Source organism: Aspergillus terreus, genomic scaffold, assembly GCF_000149615.1.
Source record: "Aspergillus terreus NIH2624 scaffold_15 genomic scaffold, whole genome shotgun sequence".
Lineage (NCBI taxonomy): Eukaryota > Fungi > Ascomycota > Eurotiomycetes > Eurotiales > Aspergillaceae > Aspergillus > Aspergillus terreus.
Window position 1 is genome coordinate 243,375 of NT_165938.1, and position 20,676 is coordinate 264,050.

Sequence of the window (20,676 nt, forward strand, 5' to 3'; positions counted from 1 at the left end):
ATCCCCGTGTCGACGAAGACATGTTCCTCCGCACAACACAAAATCACCTATAGCCCCCAGCCTTGGATCCATGTCGGCCGGATAGCCTTGCAATATAGCGGTTCGCCACCATGAGCGCCGCATCGAACCCTATCGTCCTTTCTTCCTCACCCGAGCACTGTGCCCCTCGCGCTGCAGCTCCGACAACGCACGATTTCAACGAGGCAGCGGCTGTCCCTTCACGAGGCAGCTCTCCCGAATCAATACTGTCGCCTTCGAGTCTGTGTCGGCTGCCGACACGGTCCAGATATTTTCAGAAGGAAAGCTTAAGTGATGAGCCTCGGACGGAAAACGGACCTCCAAGGGGGCCACCGTCGAAGACTTCTGAAAGGAGAGAGAAGCGCGAAAAGAAGGTGGAAAGGTCCATTAGCGAACCGGCAGCAGGTCTAGACGGCGTCCGACCTCCGTTGTTGCCACAGAAAGCGAACGCGCCAAAAAGGGCGTCAGGGTCGAACAAAAAGCGCGGGAAATGCAGCAAGTCAGAAACGTCGACGAATAAAACCTTGACGGGGAGGGTCGCAAAGTCCGGCAGCATGGGGTCTCAGGAGTCCGATAAGACGGCAACTGACGCGTCACAATGCGGATCTTTGCGGCAGAAGTCACCCAAGCCTAGTGATGACGGAGGGAATAATGATCTTCAGCTGGAAGCGGCTTTGAAGAGACGTCTGGACTGGACACCGACGAAAGATACCTCAATCGAACTTGTCGATGCAAGCCAGGAGGGGGCCAAAGAAGGAAGCTCAAAAGGCTTTGGGGATCTTTTGGCGGGATACAGCTTCAGTGGGACTACCTCCGCTTGTCACAAGGATTCGGAGTTGTGTTTTGATAGAGGCCCTACGAAGAGGAGGCGTATAAATGTAAGCGTTCTTTCGCTCTTTCTATGGACAGATACTTATCGAAGATCAGCTTGTAGATAACAATCTCCTCTTCTCGAAGTGTACATCAAATGATACCACCGCCGAGGAATCCACGGAAGACAGCCAAAATGGCGACAGAGCATCAGAGGCTAAGCGACGTACCAAGCAGCGAACCAAAAAATTCACAACCCTTACCGCTCGCGTGACGGCTCGATATCAGAGCGACGACATGCATTCGCGACTTCAAACCGAAAATCCCGATGGATTCATGGAGAGTGCGAATGGAAATATGCCAAAACTGAAGAGAAAAGGCACCTCCAGGTCCAAACGTCAACAACCAGAGGTCGTTATACTTTCGCCCGAGGAAGCGGTCAAATCGCTTAATGAACAGGACCTCATATTTGGCACTTGCAGCCAGCTCGAGCGAGAAGATTCTCCTACTATGATAAGAGACCTGCAAGCGGCTATCCATGAGTCAGAGCAGAATATGGCTAGTCAGCCAACAAATTCTCTGTTACAACGTGCTGGGGGAGGGTCAATGTCTACCAGCACAGTGTCACGGTTTAGAGCCCCAAAAAGCCTCTGGTCTGTTGCAGCGAGAGACCTAGACGGTTCGTTGATAGATGCAGAGGTTGTAGACCTGACAGAATCGCCTTCCTTCAAGCCTTCAATGGCAAACAAGCAAGTTACGGCGGGCTCTATTCCCGAAAACCCACCATATGAAGAGAAAATACGGGAGTCAGATTCAATTTCCCAACCCTCAAAACGGATACATAATCAGGATGAAGCACCGAAGCCCGAAGCGTCGGAACATACGCATCTTTCCATGCCAAACTACAATGATTTTACGGATGCTGTATTATCTGAGAGAGTGACAGAATTCGGGTTCAAACCTCTCAAGAATCGCCGGAAAATGGTTGAACTACTTGAGAAGTGCTGGGAAACCAAATATGGACCGAGCCTATATATCAACGACACGTCCGATCAGCAGGCTGGACCTGCTTCCTCAACCTCTCGAGTTGCCTCCGCTAGACTGCAGGTGCCTGAGGGACAGCCTAGCAAAACCAAAGAATCTCGAGAAGCGACAAAACCGAAGACGGCGGCTGGGTCTAAGAGGACAACAAAGTCCGATGCCAATCCATGTACTGCAGCCGGACCTACCAGAGAGCGCACTAAAATCACTGCCTCCGGAACCAGGTTGAACAAGCCTTCGTCAATAACTTCCTACAGGGATGTGGAAGAGATTGAGGATTCAGAAGAGGAGATAATCCCTTCTCCAAACCGACTGCAAAACAACTTCCGTATTAGTCGCTCTTCCAAAAGAACTGCATCTTTGTCAGTAACGGATACTTCATCGAGTCCTTCTCGGATGCCCTTATCCGCAGGCCTCAGTGGTGTCGATAAGCGGAACCCCAGCGATATCTCGGACCAGATTACGAGAGCTGTGCGGGCACAGTCATCAACACGTCCTGGAACCCGGAATTGCCCAACTTGGCATGAGAAGATATTAATGTACGATCCCATCATTATCGAAGACTTTACGACATGGTTAAATACAGAGGGACTAGGACTTGTCAGAGAGGACAGAGAAGTGAATGTCGGATCTGTGCGACAGTGGTGTGAGAGTAGGGGTATATGTTGTTGCTACCGTCGTCTGAATAGAAACTAGGTTTTGGTTATATCAGAGTTCATGAAGAGGTCTATCATACAACTTCGATCTCAGCCGCCCAGTGAAACACAAATGAAAAAAACATTAAAAATTATCACATTAAACATTTCGCATATCTAACACCCAAAGTTGTCCCGTGGATATCTATTCATCGAAGAGTAACCGAATCGTCGTAAAGAGCGGGCACAGAGACCCGTATTATAAGCCATTAGGGGAAACGACGCGCTTCCCATCTAGTAGTATGTACCTCGATAGGTGGAACACCTAGTCATGACGTTGTTTATACCTGCTCCATGGCACCGCTAGCAGTCGGAGCGGCTTCTTCAGTGCGAGCATGTCTATTTTTGTGCAATTGGATGCCAGCCAGAACGGCTCGGATGGTCGTGACGAAGAACAAAGCACTATTTCGTTCAACCCAGGTCAGTAACCCAAAAGTACATTGCACGGAGATGATAGGAACTCACCATTCCAGGGCCGATAGGACGACCGCCGCCTGGGTGGCTTCGCAGGCGGCAAAGTGACAGTTCCCAGCCGATGGCAGGTCGATGCCCAAGAGGATAACGCCGACCAGCCACAGGATGAAGGTGCTTGCCTCGACCACGGGGATGACGAGGTAGTGCGCGATTCGGGGGAAGTGCACCGGCGCCAAGGCGAGGTAGGGCGTCGCGACAAAGCCAGCCCAGATGCTGTTGAAGAGCATCAACTTCGTGACCGCATCATACTTGTAGACCGCGAGGACTGTCGCTGGTTAGATTCCATTCTGTGGGAGGTATTAGGACAGGGGGGAGGGGGAGGTTCTAGCGTACTGTAGATGATCAGACCGAAGACGGCAATGCCAAAGAGGGTCTGGACGCCCCGCACGGGTTGTAGCCAAGCAGTGGTATAGGCCATGGTCGATGAGTGCTGTCTGCTGTCTTGCTGGGTATCTCAATTTCTGGGAGGAAAGCAAAAAGGGACGACTTTGAAGAACACGAGTTCCTTCTCCTGAACTGGGCATGCGGGTTTTAAAAAGAGTCCGTCTGGTCTTACGTAGGGCGAACGCTGCCTTATGATGATCTCCCTACTATCGTGTATCACATGAAAACGGACCCTGACCGTGTCGCCTGGACGGTGCAGAAGGATTTTCACCAGAAGCCAGCGGGATGACTTGTAACAAATTCATAGTGAGATCAGTACGCCTCCAGCCCTCTAACCCTCTAGCCGCTCGGCCACATGTGCTTGCGAACCCTTCGGCATGGCATGATGTAAAGGGTCGTCTGTAGAGACAATAAGGGAAAAAGAGGAAGATGTAAATGATGACATCCTCTCGTAAGTAAAAGCTTGATCCAACATCAGGAAACGATCTACACCCACAACACGAGTTGCCTCGGTTCCTTCTCTCTCGGGCTTAGCCGACGCCGACATCCATAGATTCGCCCCCAAGCGCCGCGGTTTCTTCTCGTCCTTGCCCTGCGCCGTTCCTTTTCGTTTCCTTTTCTTCGAGATTTTCATCAGTTCCTACCGGTATGCCGTGGTTACTCTGACGATCACTGACTGTCCGGGTGAAAAGCCGAACTGCGCCAAATCAAAACCGGTCATGAACCCTGTGAAGCTGATCCTTTGCGCTCTGGCCGGACTGGCCGATAGCCTAGGGAAGCATCGCATTAGTTACTCTAAAGTGAATAAGATGCGCCGAGTCTTCCTTGCCGACTAACTGTCCCATACCTCCTTTCAGCCTCAGTCTATATGTGTGGCGTCAGTGAGAAAACCTCTTAAGATCTCTTTCGTTCCAGCTCTGTGAGTCTCGCATTTGGAGATTTCTTCTGGTCGAGTAGGTTTAACGGCACGTTTGTGACTACAAAACTCGGCTCAAATGCAGACGAGCCATACTAGAGTGCAACGAAGTATTTATCAGCAACGTGATTTGACAATCTAATGAATGAGAGAAGTTTTGATATCAGACTGTAATAATAATATTTTCATTAATGCTGATCGTATAAATAACTGTAAAATGATGCTGTGGTTTATCTTAGAACCTTAGTAAATGTACTCGGAATGGGTCACTCACACAAACATCGAGTCAAGACTCCAACAAGAAAAGCAAACAAACCCCCGCTCAAGCACGCTCCATGCAAGGAACCGAATATGCGACAGACCACTAGGAACTGAACCTAAAATCACCAAGGTTGTAAGTCTTGCCCGATCCAGCGGGGGCTTCATTCGTAGGAGCAGTCTCACCGCCAGCAGAGGATGAACTAATCCCAAGGCTACCCTCAAATAGAGAATCAGCATCATCGGCATGGGCGCTCCCCTGTTTAGGAGATCCACTAGGGAGGTCAAAAAGCGCCTGCGGTTCTGCAACGGTGGGCTCTTCTGCAAGGAACTCAGCGAGCTCGCGGTCAATGCTATCTGGTTCAGAAGAGGGAAAGACTGAGGCGGGGACATAGGGATCGACAGCGGCAGGAACAACGACATGGACAGAAGCATCGACATCGGCAGGGACAGAGGCAGGGACAGAGGTATATGGTCGCGGTGACTGCACTGGGTTCGCATCTGCTCCCTGTAACTGGGCGAGGAAAGCACCGAGATCAGCACCGGGTTCAAGATCGAGTGGTTCATGTGGGATGTGGAAGTCATCAAAGTTCTTATCATCAAGGACGGAAAAGTTAAGGGGAGCGCTTGAAGGGACCTTGCTCAAGAGCTGGGAGTCACCGGGGTGCTCGCTATTATCGACAGTCGCAGCTTCAGCAGCGGGGGCGGGCTGATCAGCAGAGCCTTGTGCACCAGTATCCGAGTTCTCTGGAACATGGTGTTGCTCGGAGTCCAGGAAAGGTGCAGTACTCTCCGTGCCAGCTTGCACACCAGTATCGAAACCATCGAATCTATAGGGCGACCAGGCTGGCATAAGCACAGACGGGTCGATGGTATCATTGGGATACTGAGGTGGCGGTGCAAAGCTGGGTTGTCCGTTAGGACCCTGGAGGATGTCAGTCGCTATATACTGACTGGGAGGAGCTGGGTAAACTTCGCCCAAGCCCTGTGGATGATAGTCACCCTCATCACCAGTGAGGTCAATCGTTTCTATATGCGTGCTTCGTGCGGATTGCTGGGCAGCGCGATTAGTAGCCCCAGGGTTAGGAATTCCAACAGCGTTATAGGATGCGTGAGCAGGTGCAACACCATAGTTAGGAGACGTACCGAGGACAGAACGCTGAACAGTAGGTGGATGGGTGGTAGATTGACGGGTCGTAGGTGGACGGGTCGTAGGGTTCTGAGGGCGAGGCACATCATGCACCTGGACGTTAGGATAGGCAGTATTCACGTTCACACTAGGGACAGGACGTTCTCTAGATGGCGCCCCCATGGCTGGATGCCCAGCATTGGGCCGCTGGGTATGATTACGTCGCGGATCCGGCCGACTCTCTACCGCACGCCGAGCGGGTTGAGAAACTGCACCCGGGGGATGGCTGGTGGTACCTGGATAGTGAGGCTGGGGGGGCTGGTTCACCATAGCAGGTCCAGGTCCTGCAACAGGAACGTGGGCGGTGGGTGAAACGTTACCTTGAGACGGAAAGGGAGGCGGCGTGGGAGGGCGGTCCAATTGTGCAAAAGCAGCTCCAGGATTGGTTTCATGGAATGCTCTCCACAGATTTTCCTAAAATGAAAAGAAACGTTAACACTCATCGCCAGATACACGGGGGTGAAACAGATTTAACTCACAGGAATCTGCGGACTGGGATGCGGCAGCCCAGACTGAGTGACGATATGCGACAATTGCTGAACATGAGCTTCTAAGGCATAGGCATAGTTCCAGGTATTCATGAATAAGACTTGAAGGTGGCGAGACCTCTGATAGTTGTCAAAGGCGTATGATTCAACCCGCTCCAAATAGCCGCGCGCGATGGGACGGCCGGTGACACGGTCTGTAGTGACGCATGGTAAGTTCTCTTTACGGCAATTCTCACAGGCCGGATAGCCGTGATCACAAGGCACCTTTCGATACTATAGATAGCAAGAACAGTTAGTGGATTGCTCCGTAGAAAGAACATGATTACTGGATAAGTTCGCTTACCTTACAACGGTCACAAGCCTGAGCAGCCCGACTCAAACCCGACATATTGCGCTGGACCGCAGCGGAGTAATCAGGAGGAGGGTCGCTCCTCTTGCGTCGGGCCTTTCGAGGCCGTTTAGCAGGTGGTGCAGACTGGACAGCTTGCTGAACTGCAGGGCCCTCCGCGACATCGGTGCTGTTCTGCTGCGAGGACGAATGAGAGGCACCGGATGGGAATTGCTCGTCACCCAGAGCATGTCCGAGCTCTGAGGCCAGGGCTTGCTCGTTGGTCCAACCCTGGTCTGCCTGTTCGAAGGTACGCTTAACAGGAGCCATCGTGGTAGAGTGACGCCAAAGTCTCGATACGATCCGTTAGGGTGCGATAGATTCCCGTTAGCGATGGTGAGTGAATAATAGAGGTGATGATATGGCTTGAGGACCAGGAGGAGTAGTGGAAAAAAGCCGACTGTTCATGATACTCGCCGACTCTTATATAGATTTCCCATGGCTAATTCGAACTGTACTTCCTTTTTCCTTGGTGAATGTGCTTGTTCTTGTTGCTGGACCTGGCCGGTCCATTGTCAGCAAACAAAGCCCATTCACTGCCAAACAATGGTCTTCAAGGCATGTCCTGGGGGTTCAAAGAGCCAGGCCATGCAAGGGTGCAAGCGTGAATGGTATTATCCGTAGACATCTTCAAACAATGGTCCACTACAAGGACATTGTTAGTCTCGGTTGAACTGGTTGGTCGCCGCAGAGGCACCCCTGCAACGGCCCTTCAGCCTCAATCTGTCAGAGATTGCCACTTACCCAGGTCTTTGTTCATAACATTCAAATGGGAACAGGGAACAGGGAAGAAGCCAAAGATGAAAAGATCGGGAAGTGTCAAGTAAAGAAAGAAGCAAACGAAAACCCACTATGTCAACGGGCCACGTGAGCCCAACAAGGGAACAATAAATGGAATTCGACTGGGATCTCACAAAACAAGTACTTGAAGTTAGTTGTAGAAATCTTACTTCGAGGAACAACGATTCTAATGCGATTTGAAGGTATCTCCAACCCAAGGGAACAGGTAGACACAGGCGAAGTAGATAGCGGGGAAAACGAAAAGAAAGCCTCTAACATACACACCAGGCTATTTCTCCTGCTTGGAGACAAACCAATGTTAACCCAACCCATGACGATTAATGCAGCCATATGCTCGCTCTTCCTTCAGAGTAAACTCCTTCTATGCCTGAATTCCCAGACAGCCTGAACGAACAATAATGAAAAAGAACCACAACGGGGTAAGCCAGATAAATCTTGATAGCGCAACATGTATGGACTCCATTTCTCAACGCGATGCAAGGGCCTTTTGCGGTCATCATTCGTGATAAGAGAGAGGATCAGAAGAAGACGTTCGAGGCAAAGGACGCAACTCCAACGGACCAGACACGGCACCAGACCGAAACAAAAAGAGCGTACAGAAAAGCACAAGTAAGAGATGGTGGCAGGTACAGAGAGAGAAAGAATTAGACAATAGGTATGTGAGTGAGATGAAGGTATATGGCAACACAAGATGGCCTTCATAGAACAAAGGACATATAGGTCGTCGTAAATATTGGAAGCGAGAGGACGCCCATATGAGCGTAGATTTCGGTCATCGAAACAATCGCCCATTCTGAGCAACTGTGTCGAAACAGATCTTGTTTCTATACTTGAGCGGCCCGCCGTCTTCAAGCCAGGGAAGAAGATTCTTGCACTGGCTAACGTCAAAGGACTCGAGCTGATTGCAACCCTCTGCGACCGCCTCAACTCCAGCGCCAGTGACGCGAACACAACCACGAACAGAGAGTCGTTTCAGGTGGAGGAGATGCAGACCTATACAGCGTAGCGATGGGTCGGAAATGGCTGAGCCGCAGAAGGACATATTGAGATACGTCAGTTGAGAGCATTGAAGAGCGAGGACCTCGGTAGCGGTATCTGACAATGCGCAGCAGAATGACTGGCTATAGTTAGTATACTATGTAATTGATTGGAGCGGAAAGAAATTGCGAATGTTCTTACCAGATCCAGTTCCTGTAACTGCTTTGCAGCATTGGTCAGGTAGACAATCGCCTGGTCAGTCAAGTATGTGCAGTCGGCCAAACAAAGTCTCCTCAGATTGGTAAATTGGGTATTGTTCCAGAATTGGAATCCTTTGTCTGTAATCGTAGTGCAGCGAGTCAGGTCCATTTGTTCGATCCTTGACGCTGCGTGGGAGGCAATGTGGTGCATCGATCGATCGGTCACATGTTTGCAGTAGGATAAGGTCAGCCTTCTCAACTCTGGACAGCCAAATACTGTTCCGGCTGCAGTTTGCATGGTAGGCATCATTGCGCCTTTCCCTGACTTTGCTGCTAGCTCTTCATTCGACTTGTGTTGCCCTGGAACGACCCAGCCGATGATCCTGGCAAGAAGAGTGTCTCCGACTTTCCGACAATTACTGAGGTCAACCTCCTGTAAACCAGTGGCCTTAGTTGCCATTTCGAGGATCGCCGATGCAGTTACGTCCCAGACGCTTTTCATCTTCCAGGCAATGACGTTGGCGCCACATGTGGCGACTAATTTGTTGAACCCCTCATCGGTGATGTGGAAGCAATTCCCGATGTCGACGTATCGGGGCCTGTTGCCGACAAATGGGCAGATAATTTTGACCAAAACATCATCGGTAACACACCGATTGTATGGACTCAGGTCGAGGTGGCGAAGCAACTCTGTAGATTTGCTGAGCATTTCTGACCAATGTAGCGAGACCGCTCGTATGCGAAGAAGATCATGGAGGTCTAGATAGTTGAAGATTTTGAGCAAGACATTGTCGGGGAGGACTCCGCGATTGTCTTTTTGAGGCTCACGCAATGACTTCGACGACACTGACGTCGGAGTCTCGGGAAGGGTCAGGAACGAAGAACTTGTAGACCTGGGCTCCGATGACGGGGAAGTCCGGTGCTGTTCACCAGAGACCTCTGCTGGGGACAACGGGGCGACAGACCCTCGTCGACTTCGTAACCGGACTTTGTCCAGGCCAGCGTTATGAAACGGGTCGGGGTCTGAAGGTCGCAGTACGGCTTGGTCATCTGTCGCACTGGTGGTCTGAGTGCTGTCCAGCTCGGTTTCGGTGAGGGTTACGAGTGGCATCGACTGTCTCCTAAATGCCTTTGTTGTGAGGTTGTTTTCTTCTGCCGAAGGCTCATCGTTTGCTTCGGACATGACGACATCGCCATCGGAAGCCGATTGTAGTCTGTCCCTAGCGGTCTTCTCGACCTGCTGCCGTACGTTCTGGGGACATTTCTCCCAGAATTCGGCGAGAACATCGCCGCCAATCATAAGACATTCCACCGCGCTTATAGAACGAACTGTTGCCGTTCTTCGAGGTGCCAGCGAGAGGCTTACTACTTCGCCGAAGTATTGACCTTGTTTCAGCCGGGCTTTAACTTCGAACCCCGGGTGCTCTATGGTGTTTGGGGGGGATTTTGGGCCCGGTGACGACCTCTCAGCCAAAACCTCGACCTCTCCACGAACAATGAAGTAGATCTCTCGACCCTGCGAGTCTTGTTTGATGATGTCGGTGAAAGGCGGATATGATCGAGGCTGCGAATTGAGGCCTAGGAAATGAAGGATGTCTGATGGTAAACCGGCAAACAAGGGTAGCTCCTTGAGTAGGCGGCGGACATTGACAAGCCCGTTCCCCAGGGCGCTCGACGTTCCATCGGTCAACCCGGGGCTAGGAGACTTCCGTTTCTTGCTGACGGATTTGAGTGTCGTACCATCGCGATCAGCCAGGCTCATGTCTCGGGAGAAGGTATCTCGTAATCGCTTCGAACCGCGGCGGGTCTGGCTCTCGAGGTCGACTGGCGGCGCCGAAGTTTCTTTCTTCTTCTTTTCCAGTATCATCAGTCTCTCCTGCGCTTCATCCCGGATGGCCTGCTCAACGTCCGGGAAATGCGGCAAGATCTTTCGGAAGTCTTCCTTCGTCAGGACAACTAGCAGGCATCGGGTCCGGGCAATAATGGTCGCTGTGCGGGGGCGATCCATCAGGACGCCAATCTCGCCGAAAAATGCGCCAGGTTCGAGTTCCGCATATATACTCTCGCCATCCCGAGAGGTGACCGAGACGGCGCCGCGGACCAACCAATATATTGCCTTGGCCTCGTCGCCCTCCGTCAAGATATAGTCATTTGCGGAATTGAGCTGGGGGCGCAGATGTTGGCCGACGGCGACGAGGAAGGATTCGGGGGTGGATTGGAATAGAGGAAAGGAGCGCAACCGATCGACTAGATCCAAGGGCAGTGCTTGGATGCTGGAAGAAGCTAATGGCGACGGGCGGACAGGCCGATTGGGGTTCGTGAGCGAGTCGAAAGAATGGATCAGAGAGACGGTGTCCGACACGGGAGTGACGGCCTTCGTCCCTCCACCGGCCCTTCCATGGCGACGCATGATGGATAAATTCCGATACCTCTTAAAAGTCAGGAGACAGGAAAGGGCGAGGAGTGAAGTAGGAGTGTCTGAGACGGCATATGGTTCGACAGGAGATTGTCAATGGACCGATGACGTCGACGAGAACTGGGTCACGGAAGCTTCAAAAAGGCATGTCCAGCGCGGGTGTGGGGGAAAAGAGAGGGAAGACCGAAAGGATGGAAAGGCCTAGAGGACGGATCGCTTGGGAGTGTCTCAAAGAAGACAGGACGAGAAAAATGCAGAAGGCCGATGGGATGAAAAGTAAAGATCCAAGGCGAAAGTGGAGGGGTAGCTCGGACTACTAAGAACAAGCATGGCGGTGGTGGTTAGTTCGTCGGGACGAGCAGAGGGAGCTTTCCAGCATGATTAATGAAAGCGGGGATCACCCACGTCAAATATGGCAGAGGACTCCACCCGTTCACTTTCCGTCCCCCAAAATTATTTTATATCGGAGAGCAATAATTGACGGCGCATCAGGAAATGGGAGAAACGGGAATAATCAAATGATTCAGAATAAAAAAAAAGGAAAATGTCCTCTGATCTTCCAAAGCAAGACCCGTCAGTGCGCCTCTGTTCTGCAGTCTGAACTTCAGTAGTCTAGTTAGTGGGTTGCTGCGTTTGGTAGCATCGGTGGTGGGGGAGATTTCGGACAATGAAACTGACGAAACACTCTGAAGGAGGGGGATCAGCCATCAACAGAGTACGCCAGTACCAAGCTTTTAGCACTCATTCATGAAAAATTGGATCCTTCTTCTATTCGGTATTTTCTGTGTTGCGATTCCCACGATTCTGCAACTGACTCAGGTAGAGAAGGAGATAGTATAATACTACCTCGGAGGAAAAAGAATCGACGGTCTGCAAGTACTACCAATTTCGTCGTAGTTTGGGACACAGATCGTCCGTTCACTGCCGAGACAAAGGGCTCGATTGGACGACAGTGCCGATATAATATGCCACTACCTGGATTTCCTGCAGTGTCTGATCCTGCAGACGGTTCGTCTGCTTCCCATGAGGATCCCTCATGGATCACAATTAAATAGGATGCATGATGTATGGACCATCATGGGTGGGACTAAGCCCTTTCTCTTCCCCTTAGAATGTCTACTATCTTGCGCTACTGCGGTCTCTTCAATCAGAATAATGCATAGACAGGTTCGTGCGATTGATAGGCCAGTGCAGGGGCCGCCACGCGTTGCTTTATCAATCACTTCGATTTTCGCTTCTGGAAGCCACCCATGGAAGCTTATTTCGTTACAAAAGAAATTATGATTCGGTCATCAATTCAGTGCATCTAACTGTCGCTTGATGAGCTCATCTCTCCCTCGGGGATAGTCAGCCTCTGAGCCTTTTCCCAGTCTTCATTCGACGCGGTCTTCGGTCAGTATGCGAGCCTAGAAATCGCCCAAAGCTCTGCCATCCTGGTTACAGGTTTTCCCGGCTGACGTACCGCTGTCTTGGGAATCGGCGAGGCCCATGACAGAGATAGAGCGTAGCCATTGAAGACATGTGAGTGGAAATCATGTTGTAGATCATTTCCACTTGCACCACAAAGTGCAACCAAAGCCAAGAAGCCGACATAGGAAAATGCCGACCAAATAGTCGCCCCAGACACCCGAACGAGCGTTGACAGACCTGAGCTTCCCAGTAGAGCGATCCGAGAGCAGTATTGCTTATTGTGTATGGCGGTGTGGTATCAGGCCCTAAAAAGATGGCCATTCCGCGAACCAAACATTCCCATCAGCTGTCACGGTCTCCTCACTCTGCGTTCGGTCGGCGGTTCCCCAAGATAAAATCCAAGTATGCAGGGCGGTTCCCTTTCATGGTTTCGAGGCCATCCTGCATGAGTCCGTATGCTAGACTCAACTTCAAGCCAAGTTTCACGGTGCGCGCTGCGGTGTAGACGTCATGTCGAGCTGGAAGAATAATGACATTAGCGTCCGCTGGTGCCTTCCAAGACTGGGGTTTCGACAAACCTAATAGACTATAGATTCCAGAAAAGGATAATCCTGCTGTCACTGTCGACAAAAAGTCCCGCCGGTCGTTCCGGGCATAGTCAACGGTCTCTTCAAAGAGGCAGAAGGCCAGGGCACCTCCGCCTAGTCTGAACCCCATCTTGAAGCCTTCCTTCACACCTCCTACTACAGCTGCGTAGTTCTTCGACTTATGGTACTGGAACCATCCATTGGAGGTGGTAGGGAAACGGTGGGCGTTTTCGGCGCGGAATCGATAGGCCGTCATCTTGCTGCCGTGAGAAGATCCAATCGCCACACCCACAGCAAAAGCCGCTAACGATGTGAGAGGAAGGCGCTTCCCAGGTTCCATCCCAAGCCTTGGAGGAGCATCGGACTCAAAGTATTTGTCCCAATGGGCTATGTTGACCGGCGGAGAGGTTTCGCCGTTGCGCGTGTCCGGAGGCTGCTGGGCGTCCATTATGGCGAAAGAAAATCCGGGGTGGCTTTGTAATTTTCGAGGTATTATCGCCTTTTGCCAAGTGAATGAGAGGGTTCGTGGGGAGAACGATGATGGTGGATCGGGTTTGACGTCTTGAAGGAGATGAAGGAGGCGGCCTGAGGCTGTCTACCTGAAGTTTGGCGTTCTCCGCCCTCCCTGCCGACTTTACGAAAAGCTCCGCGGACCCGCCGGAGCTCACCAAAGCTCCTCATTATTGATCGACCTCGACAGTTGAGTCTACATCATGGTGCGCAAGACTATGGACCTCCTAAAACATGTGCTACGAGAACCTAGCTGACTTAGTATACCTTTTAGTCGAAACCTGACCCTCTCAGTTGGACCCTCCTGTTCAAGAAGCACAAGACCACCGTGCTTCTTATGCTGCCTCCTTCCGAAACAATCGCCAACGCCAAAATCGCCCTTCTCGAAGCCCTACAATCCCGTGGTTTGAAAGAGATCAACGGCGACGCAGTCCCAGAAGACCCCTCTGATATCGAGCTTGGCATTCCTGTGGACAAGAACGATCTTGAGAAGGGTTGGACCAAACTCGAGCTCGATCTGCCAGAATTTGATGAAGATGGAGCCGCGAAACGCGCCGGGAAGAAATCTGCAAGCTCTCTTACACTACAGGCCGCAGATGTGAAGAACGGAAAGCCTATCGCCTTTCGATTCCGACAACACAAGGACGAGACCGATCAAACAGACATAGATCTTGAATTGGAGGATGCCAATTGGGATGTGGTCCTTCCTAATCTTGATGATGAGGAAGAAGAACCTAACTGAATCAATGGGATATGCGAAGGTTTTGGGTGGTGTCATTCTGTTTTTCTATCATTCTCAAGGCGCAAAGCGGGTGGATCTCTATTGGCGTTTAGTGTTGTGCTCTTGGGCAAAAATGAAGACCATGGTTCTAAAACTATCACAAATACTGTACGACGAAATGAATAAGACTCTATCAGTGGTGTGTATGTGTGGAAAGTCGATAGTACTACTTAGGCACCGCCATGGTAGGTATGAATACGTGGCTTATCACTATCAAAACCCGACAAGCTACGTAAATTTTGGGCAGTGCATTCTTAGAGGATATAGGAGCAAGGATACCTGTCATGGATGTCAAGAAGAATCTATAAACAATGCACCATGTCAATGCCAACATTACGATGCGCAAGTGGCTTGAGAGGGGCTTGGAATATCATCACCAATCAGCAGGGGGTGGTGCGTTGGAATATTTGATTTCTCCTGTGCATTTAACGTATTGGCCTAGATCATGCAAGGCACTCTGGCGGGTATCTGCTAACGCCACGCCGATCTTCATCTTATCCGCACGCGTGGCTGTTGCTCGGAGCAACAGGGTGGACAACAAGCCCCGTGTCAACAGTTTCCAAACTGTAGCTAAGCAACATCCATCGTCAGGAGCGCCATTCAACAGGAGTCTCCGCGCTGTTTGCACCCAGGTCCACAGTCAACATTCCTGGTCGATGAGTTTTTAGTCTTATCTTTCTCTTCTTCACCATCGACGTTTCATTCCAGTTCTTCGCCTCGCCGACGGTGCAGGGCTTCGCAGGGTACTAGGATATCCGGCCTCCCCACCGTGACGACAATATAACGATTCCAACCTCATCTCACTACTCCGAAAGAAACACAGTCACAATGACGGCCTCGAGTGACTCTTCATCGATTACCGTGGCCGTCCGCGTCAGGCCCTTTACCATCCGCGAGGCCGCCCAGCTTGCTAAGTGCGAAGATGGCCCTCTTTTCCTCGGTGATGGCTCTCTAGCTGGAGCTCCGACTCCAAAGCTCAACCAGAAAGGCATCCGCTCCATTGTGAAAGTCATTGACAATAGATGCCTGTAAGTACTGAACGAGGTGTTATCTGAGCGAATCGTCCATGTTAACCACCTCAAAAGTGTGTTCGATCCACCGGAAGACAATCCCGTCCAGAAGTTCTCCAAGAGCGTTGTTCCCAATGGTAAACGTGTCAAGGATCAGACTTTTGCCTTCGACCGCATTTTCGATCAGAACGCATCTCAAGGCGAAGTGTACGAATCAACGACTCGAACCCTTCTCGACAGTGTCCTCGACGGCTACAATGCCACGGTGTTTGCTTATGGCGCGACCGGCTGTGGAAAAACTCATACAATCACTGGAACGGCACAGCAACCGGGTATCATCTTCTTGACGATGCAAGAATTGTTCGAACGCATCGAAGAACGATCTGGCGAAAAGGCAACCGAGATCTCGCTCTCATACCTTGAGATTTACAACGAAACAATCCGTGATCTCCTTGTTCCTGGGGGCAGCAAAGGAGGCTTGATGCTCCGGGAAGATTCCAACAAATCTGTCTCGGTCGCTGGGCTGTCGAGCCACCACCCACAGAGCGTACAGGAAGTCATGGACATGATCATGAGAGGCAACGCATGTCGGACGATGTCCCCAACAGAGGCCAATGCGACCTCTTCGAGATCGCACGCGGTGCTTCAGATTAATATCGCCCAGAAGGATCGCAACTCTGACGTGCACGAACCTCACACTATGGCAACGTTGAGTATCATTGACCTTGCGGGAAGTGAGCGCGCCAGCGCCACTAAGAACAGGGGTGAGAGACTTTTCGAGGGTGCAAACATCAACAAATCGCTCCTGGCTCTGGGAAGCTGTATCAATGCACTTTGTGACCCTCGGAAAAGGAACCATGTCCCCTACAGAAATTCCAAGCTCACGCGTCTGCTGAAGTTCTCTCTCGGCGGCAACTGCAAAACGGTGATGATTGTGTGCGTGAGTCCGTCGAGTCAGCATTTCGATGAAACCCAAAACACCCTGCGCTATGCGAACAGGGCGAAGAATATTCAGACCAAAGTTACGAGAAATGTATTCAATGTCAATCGCCATGTTAAGGACTTCCTGGTGAAGATCGACGAGCAAATGGCCTTGATTAATGAACTCAAGGCTCAGCAAAAGGATTACGAGAAGGTCGCTTTTGCGAAATTCAAGAAGCAGACAGAGAGGAAGGATGCGGTCATCCGCGAAGGTGTCGCCCGTATTCGCAACGCCTACGAGCATTCCCTGCCAGAGAGACAGGAAAGAACCAACAATATGATCAAATTGAGACAGATCAGCCGCAGGATCGGCATGCTGTCTTCCTGGATTGCCGCGTTTGACAACGTGTGCGCCAACTCCGAGGACGAGCAGGCCTTGTCAAACCTCTCTGCTATCCGCAAGACAGCCCAGGGAATTCTTCTTGAGTTGGAAGGAAGTCGACAACATTACCACCAGCGGTTGGCGAGGAGCAGCTGGGATCGCAGTATGAATTCTGCTGTCGAGAACGCCGTTCGTCAGCTCCAGGAGTTTGACATCAGTGATAACAGCGATTCCTCCAACCTCTATCGGGAGGCCGAGCTACTGAGGTCTAACACCGAGCGTGAGGCTCTGTCCGCGGTAGCAGAGCAGGAGAAGGCTGGAGATGTGGCAACGGTGCAGCTGTTGCTCCAGGCCCATTTCGAGACGATTTCCTCGATTGAGAATATCATGCAGCTCACTGAACAGGAAGCGGTCGAGACAGGGAAGAAGATCCTCTCGAAGATGTTGAACTCTTGTGCCGTTGCAACCTCCAATGTCGTGAAGCCGGATGGCAATGTGTTGCCAGCTCAGACATTCAGCCCCGTCAAAGCCAGCCCTGCTAAGCCGAAGAAGAGAGTGAGTCTGGCCCATCCTTCTGGCAGCAAGACTCTGGGTGCTCCGATTTCTCTCGCTCCAGCGGCACCCCTCTCGCCCACGAAGGGTTCTCCTCGACGCCGTAAGATAGGAGCTGGTCGAAAGAGCGTCAGCTTCTCCCCAAAGAAGACGGCCTCGAAGGCCGCGAAGAGAAGCGTCCGCTGGAAGGATGATGAGCAGGATGGCACCTTGACAGAGTTCCAGAAGACACCACAGAAGCCAGAAACAGCGCCGGAACCAGAAGATAGCCCGAGCGAACCTCCGTTGCCCCGGACTTCACCTGTTCCTCGAGGTCTTCCCGTCCCGAGTCGAAACTTCAGTCCGATGAATGGCTCTTCACCGATTCCAGCGCCTCCCGAACCGACCCTGAATATCCAAAAGAACAACCGGTTTAAGGCTGGGTTCTTGTCCAAGAAGACCGGTAGTTCCCCGATTGCACCAGCTCCTTCCGCCAGTCTTCCACTCTCCGATAATGAAAACTCGCCCCTCCGTGATATCGAGAACAGCAGCTTTCTCAATCGCGCTTCTATTGACCGTCCATCGAGAATCGCGGTCCGTACCTCCAGCGGAAGCTATTCTAGCAGCCCTGTGTCCGACAGCAAAGAATCATGGAAAGCAAATAAGGATGATGCCATCAAGATTAACTCCGCAATGAGGCGCATTTCGGGTGGACAATTTGGTATCGGTGCTTCCACTAATACCCTCCGGGTCCATCGTCGACGAAGCCCAGGATCCGCCACCTACGGAAGCTCGCCAACCGAAAACACCATGAACACGATGTTCACTTCGCAAGCGAGACGCATCGGCAAGGGGGAGAAAGAACAAGAGTTCAAGCCCAGGGTGTTGAGCCCGCGGACCCTTCCTATCATGAAGAATACGGGACGGCGCACGACATTTGGAGGTGATTTCCGTCCCCGAGACATTAGCCTCACCAGCCGGGATGCTATCAGACTCAGCTCTGCGGCCGCTCCTAATCTCGAAAGGACAACCTGAAGCTTCTACATATGCTGTCCTAGTAATTGCTGTTTCTGTTGGGATTGGCAGGGGCGGGCGTTTCGGACAGATACCATTTGCTTTCCATTCATATTCTCACGGATGAAGTCATTGCCTTTGGTTTGGGCCATCTTCGTTTCGGGGTTGACAACTGGGAGATACTTGGAAATTTGTAATCTCCGCGGTTTTCGATGTCGATGTTTTTATTTTCTCTGTACGACATATATTACTTTCCTTTGGGATGTGTACAATATCAGAAGTACCCTTCAAGACTTACATGAGCATGAGCAACGTCCTGGTGGAGTGCGGAGTGCATATATGAAGTAAGCCGGCATAATTATGTCACCATGTGGAATGACGCAAATCCACTCCACTCCAATTTATTGGGAGCTCCCCCCATGACAAATCGACTTTGCGTTGCGGATATAATTATCCCCATTCTACTTAGCTCAGGTCAGTCTATCTCTCATATCATCTCAATCGCAGATAATTGAGGGTCAAGCGTTCGGTATCTCATATCAGCCTCATCAGCCTCTCCTGCAGTATCTCGTATCGGGCTAATTGTGTCTACCCCTCACGGCTCCGGTTCGAGAAAAAAAAAAGTTGCATAATCGCATATCAGCACTGCATCAAGTACGTACAGTCAATGGCTTTCGCCACGCCTGCCATTGGTCAGACTCTATTCTCACGGTTTCTTCGTCCCTTTTCGACTAGCTCGCCGTTCTTGTCCGTGACCTCAGATTCTGTTGCGCGCAAGATGTCTGGCCCGCAAACCGCAACTCTCGCCGCCGGATGTTTCTGGGGCGTAGAGCACCTCTATCGCAAGCACTTCGGTAACGGAAAGGGTCTGTTGGATGCAAAGGTGGGCTACTGCGGTGGCTCGACCGCGTCGCCGTCCTATCGCGCCGTCTGCTCGGGCGACACTGGCCGTAAGTTGATAACGCCATGCGCGGGTTAGTTTCGACGACGCCACTCGTTCTGACTTCTTCTGTTTGGGGTGGCTTCAGATGCCGAAGCTCTGCAGGTGACGTTTGATCCTTCCATCGTCAGCTACCGGTCTCTGCTGGAGTTCTTCTTCCGCATGCACGACCCCACGACCAAGAACATGCAGGGCCCGGATATCGGCACCCAGTACCGCAGTGCGATCTTCACACATGGCGAGGAGCAACAGAAGATCGCGGAGGACGTTGCGGAGAAAGTGAGCAAGGAGTGGTACCACAAGCCTCTTTCCACCGAGATCGTCCCCGCCGGTCAGTGGTGGGATGCTGAGGAGTACCACCAGCTCTACTTGAACAAGAACCCCGCGGGTTACGAATGTCCTGCCCAGTATGTGTCTTTTGATGGTGTCTTCGTTGAAGTTGTGGGTTGGGTTGTGCTGACGTGCTATGAACAGCTTTGTGAGACAGTTTCCGCCGCTTTCGGCTTGACTAGGAGCGAAGATATAAAATATGGTATGTGGTAGATAATGGTAAATATCTCTGAATGGATTAGAGGAAGTTTGGATGTAGCTTGTTGTGTCGTTGTCTATGTAGGTATAACTTGTTGAAGTTGGTTCCTTTGTAGCTTGGTATTCTATCTTCCTGTATCAAAGATCTTCAACTTTTATGGTAGAGGGTGTAGTGGTCCAGGTAGGTGATCTTTTTTCAAACGTTAGGCGATGAGCTTGAACTTTATGAGGTATTCATTACCAGGTGATGCTGCCTAGGTAGGCTCATGCCTCAGTGGGATTTGCATCTCCTTGTGTAAGTCCTCTGCTGTAGAAATCTAACGGAACCCGACCTCCACAGTGAAAGGTAATTGACAGGCAAGAAAGAAGACTGAAGGCGGGTGCTTGTTGTTGACACTCATTCTGGCACGTTCTGTTACTCGTCATTCACTGCGTGCCCTCCCTCCCTCTCACTTCTATCCTCTCTTCTTCCACTTCCTTCCTCTTCTCCTTCTACCACCCTCCCACTCTTCTCTCCATCATCTCGTCCATCTCTTGTTCTCTCTGTAGGATTCCCCTACAATTTCACTGTCGTCCTCTCTCACCCGTATACAGAGCACAGCGTCGAAGACAGACCTGTCTCGAACAAGTGCTCTCTCCGACGGGTGACCATCTATCACTTTGTTTTGATCTACACCTCAAATTAGTCGCATATCTGCTGTTATCCTTTCGAAAAATCTCTAACCATCTCCTGTTCTTGTCGCCACTCAGGCAGGTTTCTTGGACAACCCAGTTCTGGGACAGGCTCTCGTTCACCCAGTCCGCTACCAGCGCTTTTTTCTGAAGGTCTGGAAGTGAAGTAATCGCTTTCCCCCCACCAGCATCCTCCACCCCTGAAAGCTGATCAAGCTCTTTTCACTCATTCTGATGGGAACTACTCACCGGATACCTTCCCTAAACATCAACCCTGGTCCTTTGTGCCCGCCGGCTTGAGTATCTCTGGCGATCGAGGGTTATTTGTTCGTAT

The 20,676-nt window shown here is 51.2% G+C and overlaps 8 protein-coding genes across 8 annotated transcripts; 4 read left to right on the plus strand and 4 right to left on the minus strand.

Annotated features, from left to right (window-relative positions):
* Window positions 1-110: 110 nt before the first annotated feature.
* Window positions 111-2,519, plus strand: slx4 (the record flags this gene model as incomplete). The annotated part of the gene is made up of 3 exons (XM_001218193.1): window positions 111-819; window positions 953-2,408; window positions 2,465-2,519. The coding sequence occupies 3 exons, from the start codon at window positions 111-113 to the stop codon at window positions 2,517-2,519; spliced, it is 2,220 nt and encodes a 739-aa protein (XP_001218194.1).
* Window positions 2,520-3,025: 506 nt separating this feature from the next.
* On the minus strand, window positions 3,026-3,456 carry ATEG_09573 (MARVEL domain-containing protein; the record flags this gene model as incomplete). Its single annotated transcript, XM_001218194.1, has 2 exons — window positions 3,026-3,303; window positions 3,372-3,456. 2 exons carry the CDS (start codon window positions 3,454-3,456, stop codon window positions 3,026-3,028), a joined length of 363 nt encoding a protein of 120 aa, XP_001218195.1.
* A 1,246-nt stretch (window positions 3,457-4,702) lies between these two features.
* On the minus strand, window positions 4,703-6,931 carry ATEG_09574 (putative C6 finger domain protein; the record flags this gene model as incomplete). The annotated part of the gene is made up of 3 exons (XM_001218195.1): window positions 4,703-6,199; window positions 6,265-6,546; window positions 6,617-6,931. The coding sequence occupies 3 exons, from the start codon at window positions 6,929-6,931 to the stop codon at window positions 4,703-4,705; spliced, it is 2,094 nt and encodes a 697-aa protein (XP_001218196.1).
* A 1,303-nt stretch (window positions 6,932-8,234) lies between these two features.
* ATEG_09575 (cyclic nucleotide-binding domain protein) lies at window positions 8,235-11,050 on the minus strand (the record flags this gene model as incomplete). The annotated part of the gene is made up of 2 exons (XM_001218196.1): window positions 8,235-8,579; window positions 8,642-11,050. The coding sequence occupies 2 exons, from the start codon at window positions 11,048-11,050 to the stop codon at window positions 8,235-8,237; spliced, it is 2,754 nt and encodes a 917-aa protein (XP_001218197.1).
* Window positions 11,051-12,826: 1,776 nt separating this feature from the next.
* On the minus strand, window positions 12,827-13,501 carry ATEG_09576 (uncharacterized protein; the record flags this gene model as incomplete). Its single annotated transcript, XM_001218197.1, has 1 exon — window positions 12,827-13,501. The coding sequence occupies one exon, from the start codon at window positions 13,499-13,501 to the stop codon at window positions 12,827-12,829; it is 675 nt and encodes a 224-aa protein (XP_001218198.1).
* A 265-nt stretch (window positions 13,502-13,766) lies between these two features.
* Window positions 13,767-14,305, plus strand: ATEG_09577 (uncharacterized protein; the record flags this gene model as incomplete). The annotated part of the gene is made up of 2 exons (XM_001218198.1): window positions 13,767-13,769; window positions 13,838-14,305. 2 exons carry the CDS (start codon window positions 13,767-13,769, stop codon window positions 14,303-14,305), a joined length of 471 nt encoding a protein of 156 aa, XP_001218199.1.
* Window positions 14,306-15,172: 867 nt separating this feature from the next.
* ATEG_09578 (kinesin family protein) lies at window positions 15,173-18,223 on the plus strand (the record flags this gene model as incomplete). The annotated part of the gene is made up of 2 exons (XM_001218199.1): window positions 15,173-15,372; window positions 15,430-18,223. 2 exons carry the CDS (start codon window positions 15,173-15,175, stop codon window positions 18,221-18,223), a joined length of 2,994 nt encoding a protein of 997 aa, XP_001218200.1.
* A 757-nt stretch (window positions 18,224-18,980) lies between these two features.
* ATEG_09579 (peptide-methionine-S-sulfoxide reductase) lies at window positions 18,981-19,705 on the plus strand (the record flags this gene model as incomplete). Its single annotated transcript, XM_001218200.1, has 3 exons — window positions 18,981-19,152; window positions 19,231-19,620; window positions 19,686-19,705. 3 exons carry the CDS (start codon window positions 18,981-18,983, stop codon window positions 19,703-19,705), a joined length of 582 nt encoding a protein of 193 aa, XP_001218201.1.
* Between the last annotated feature and the right edge of the window lie 971 nt (window positions 19,706-20,676).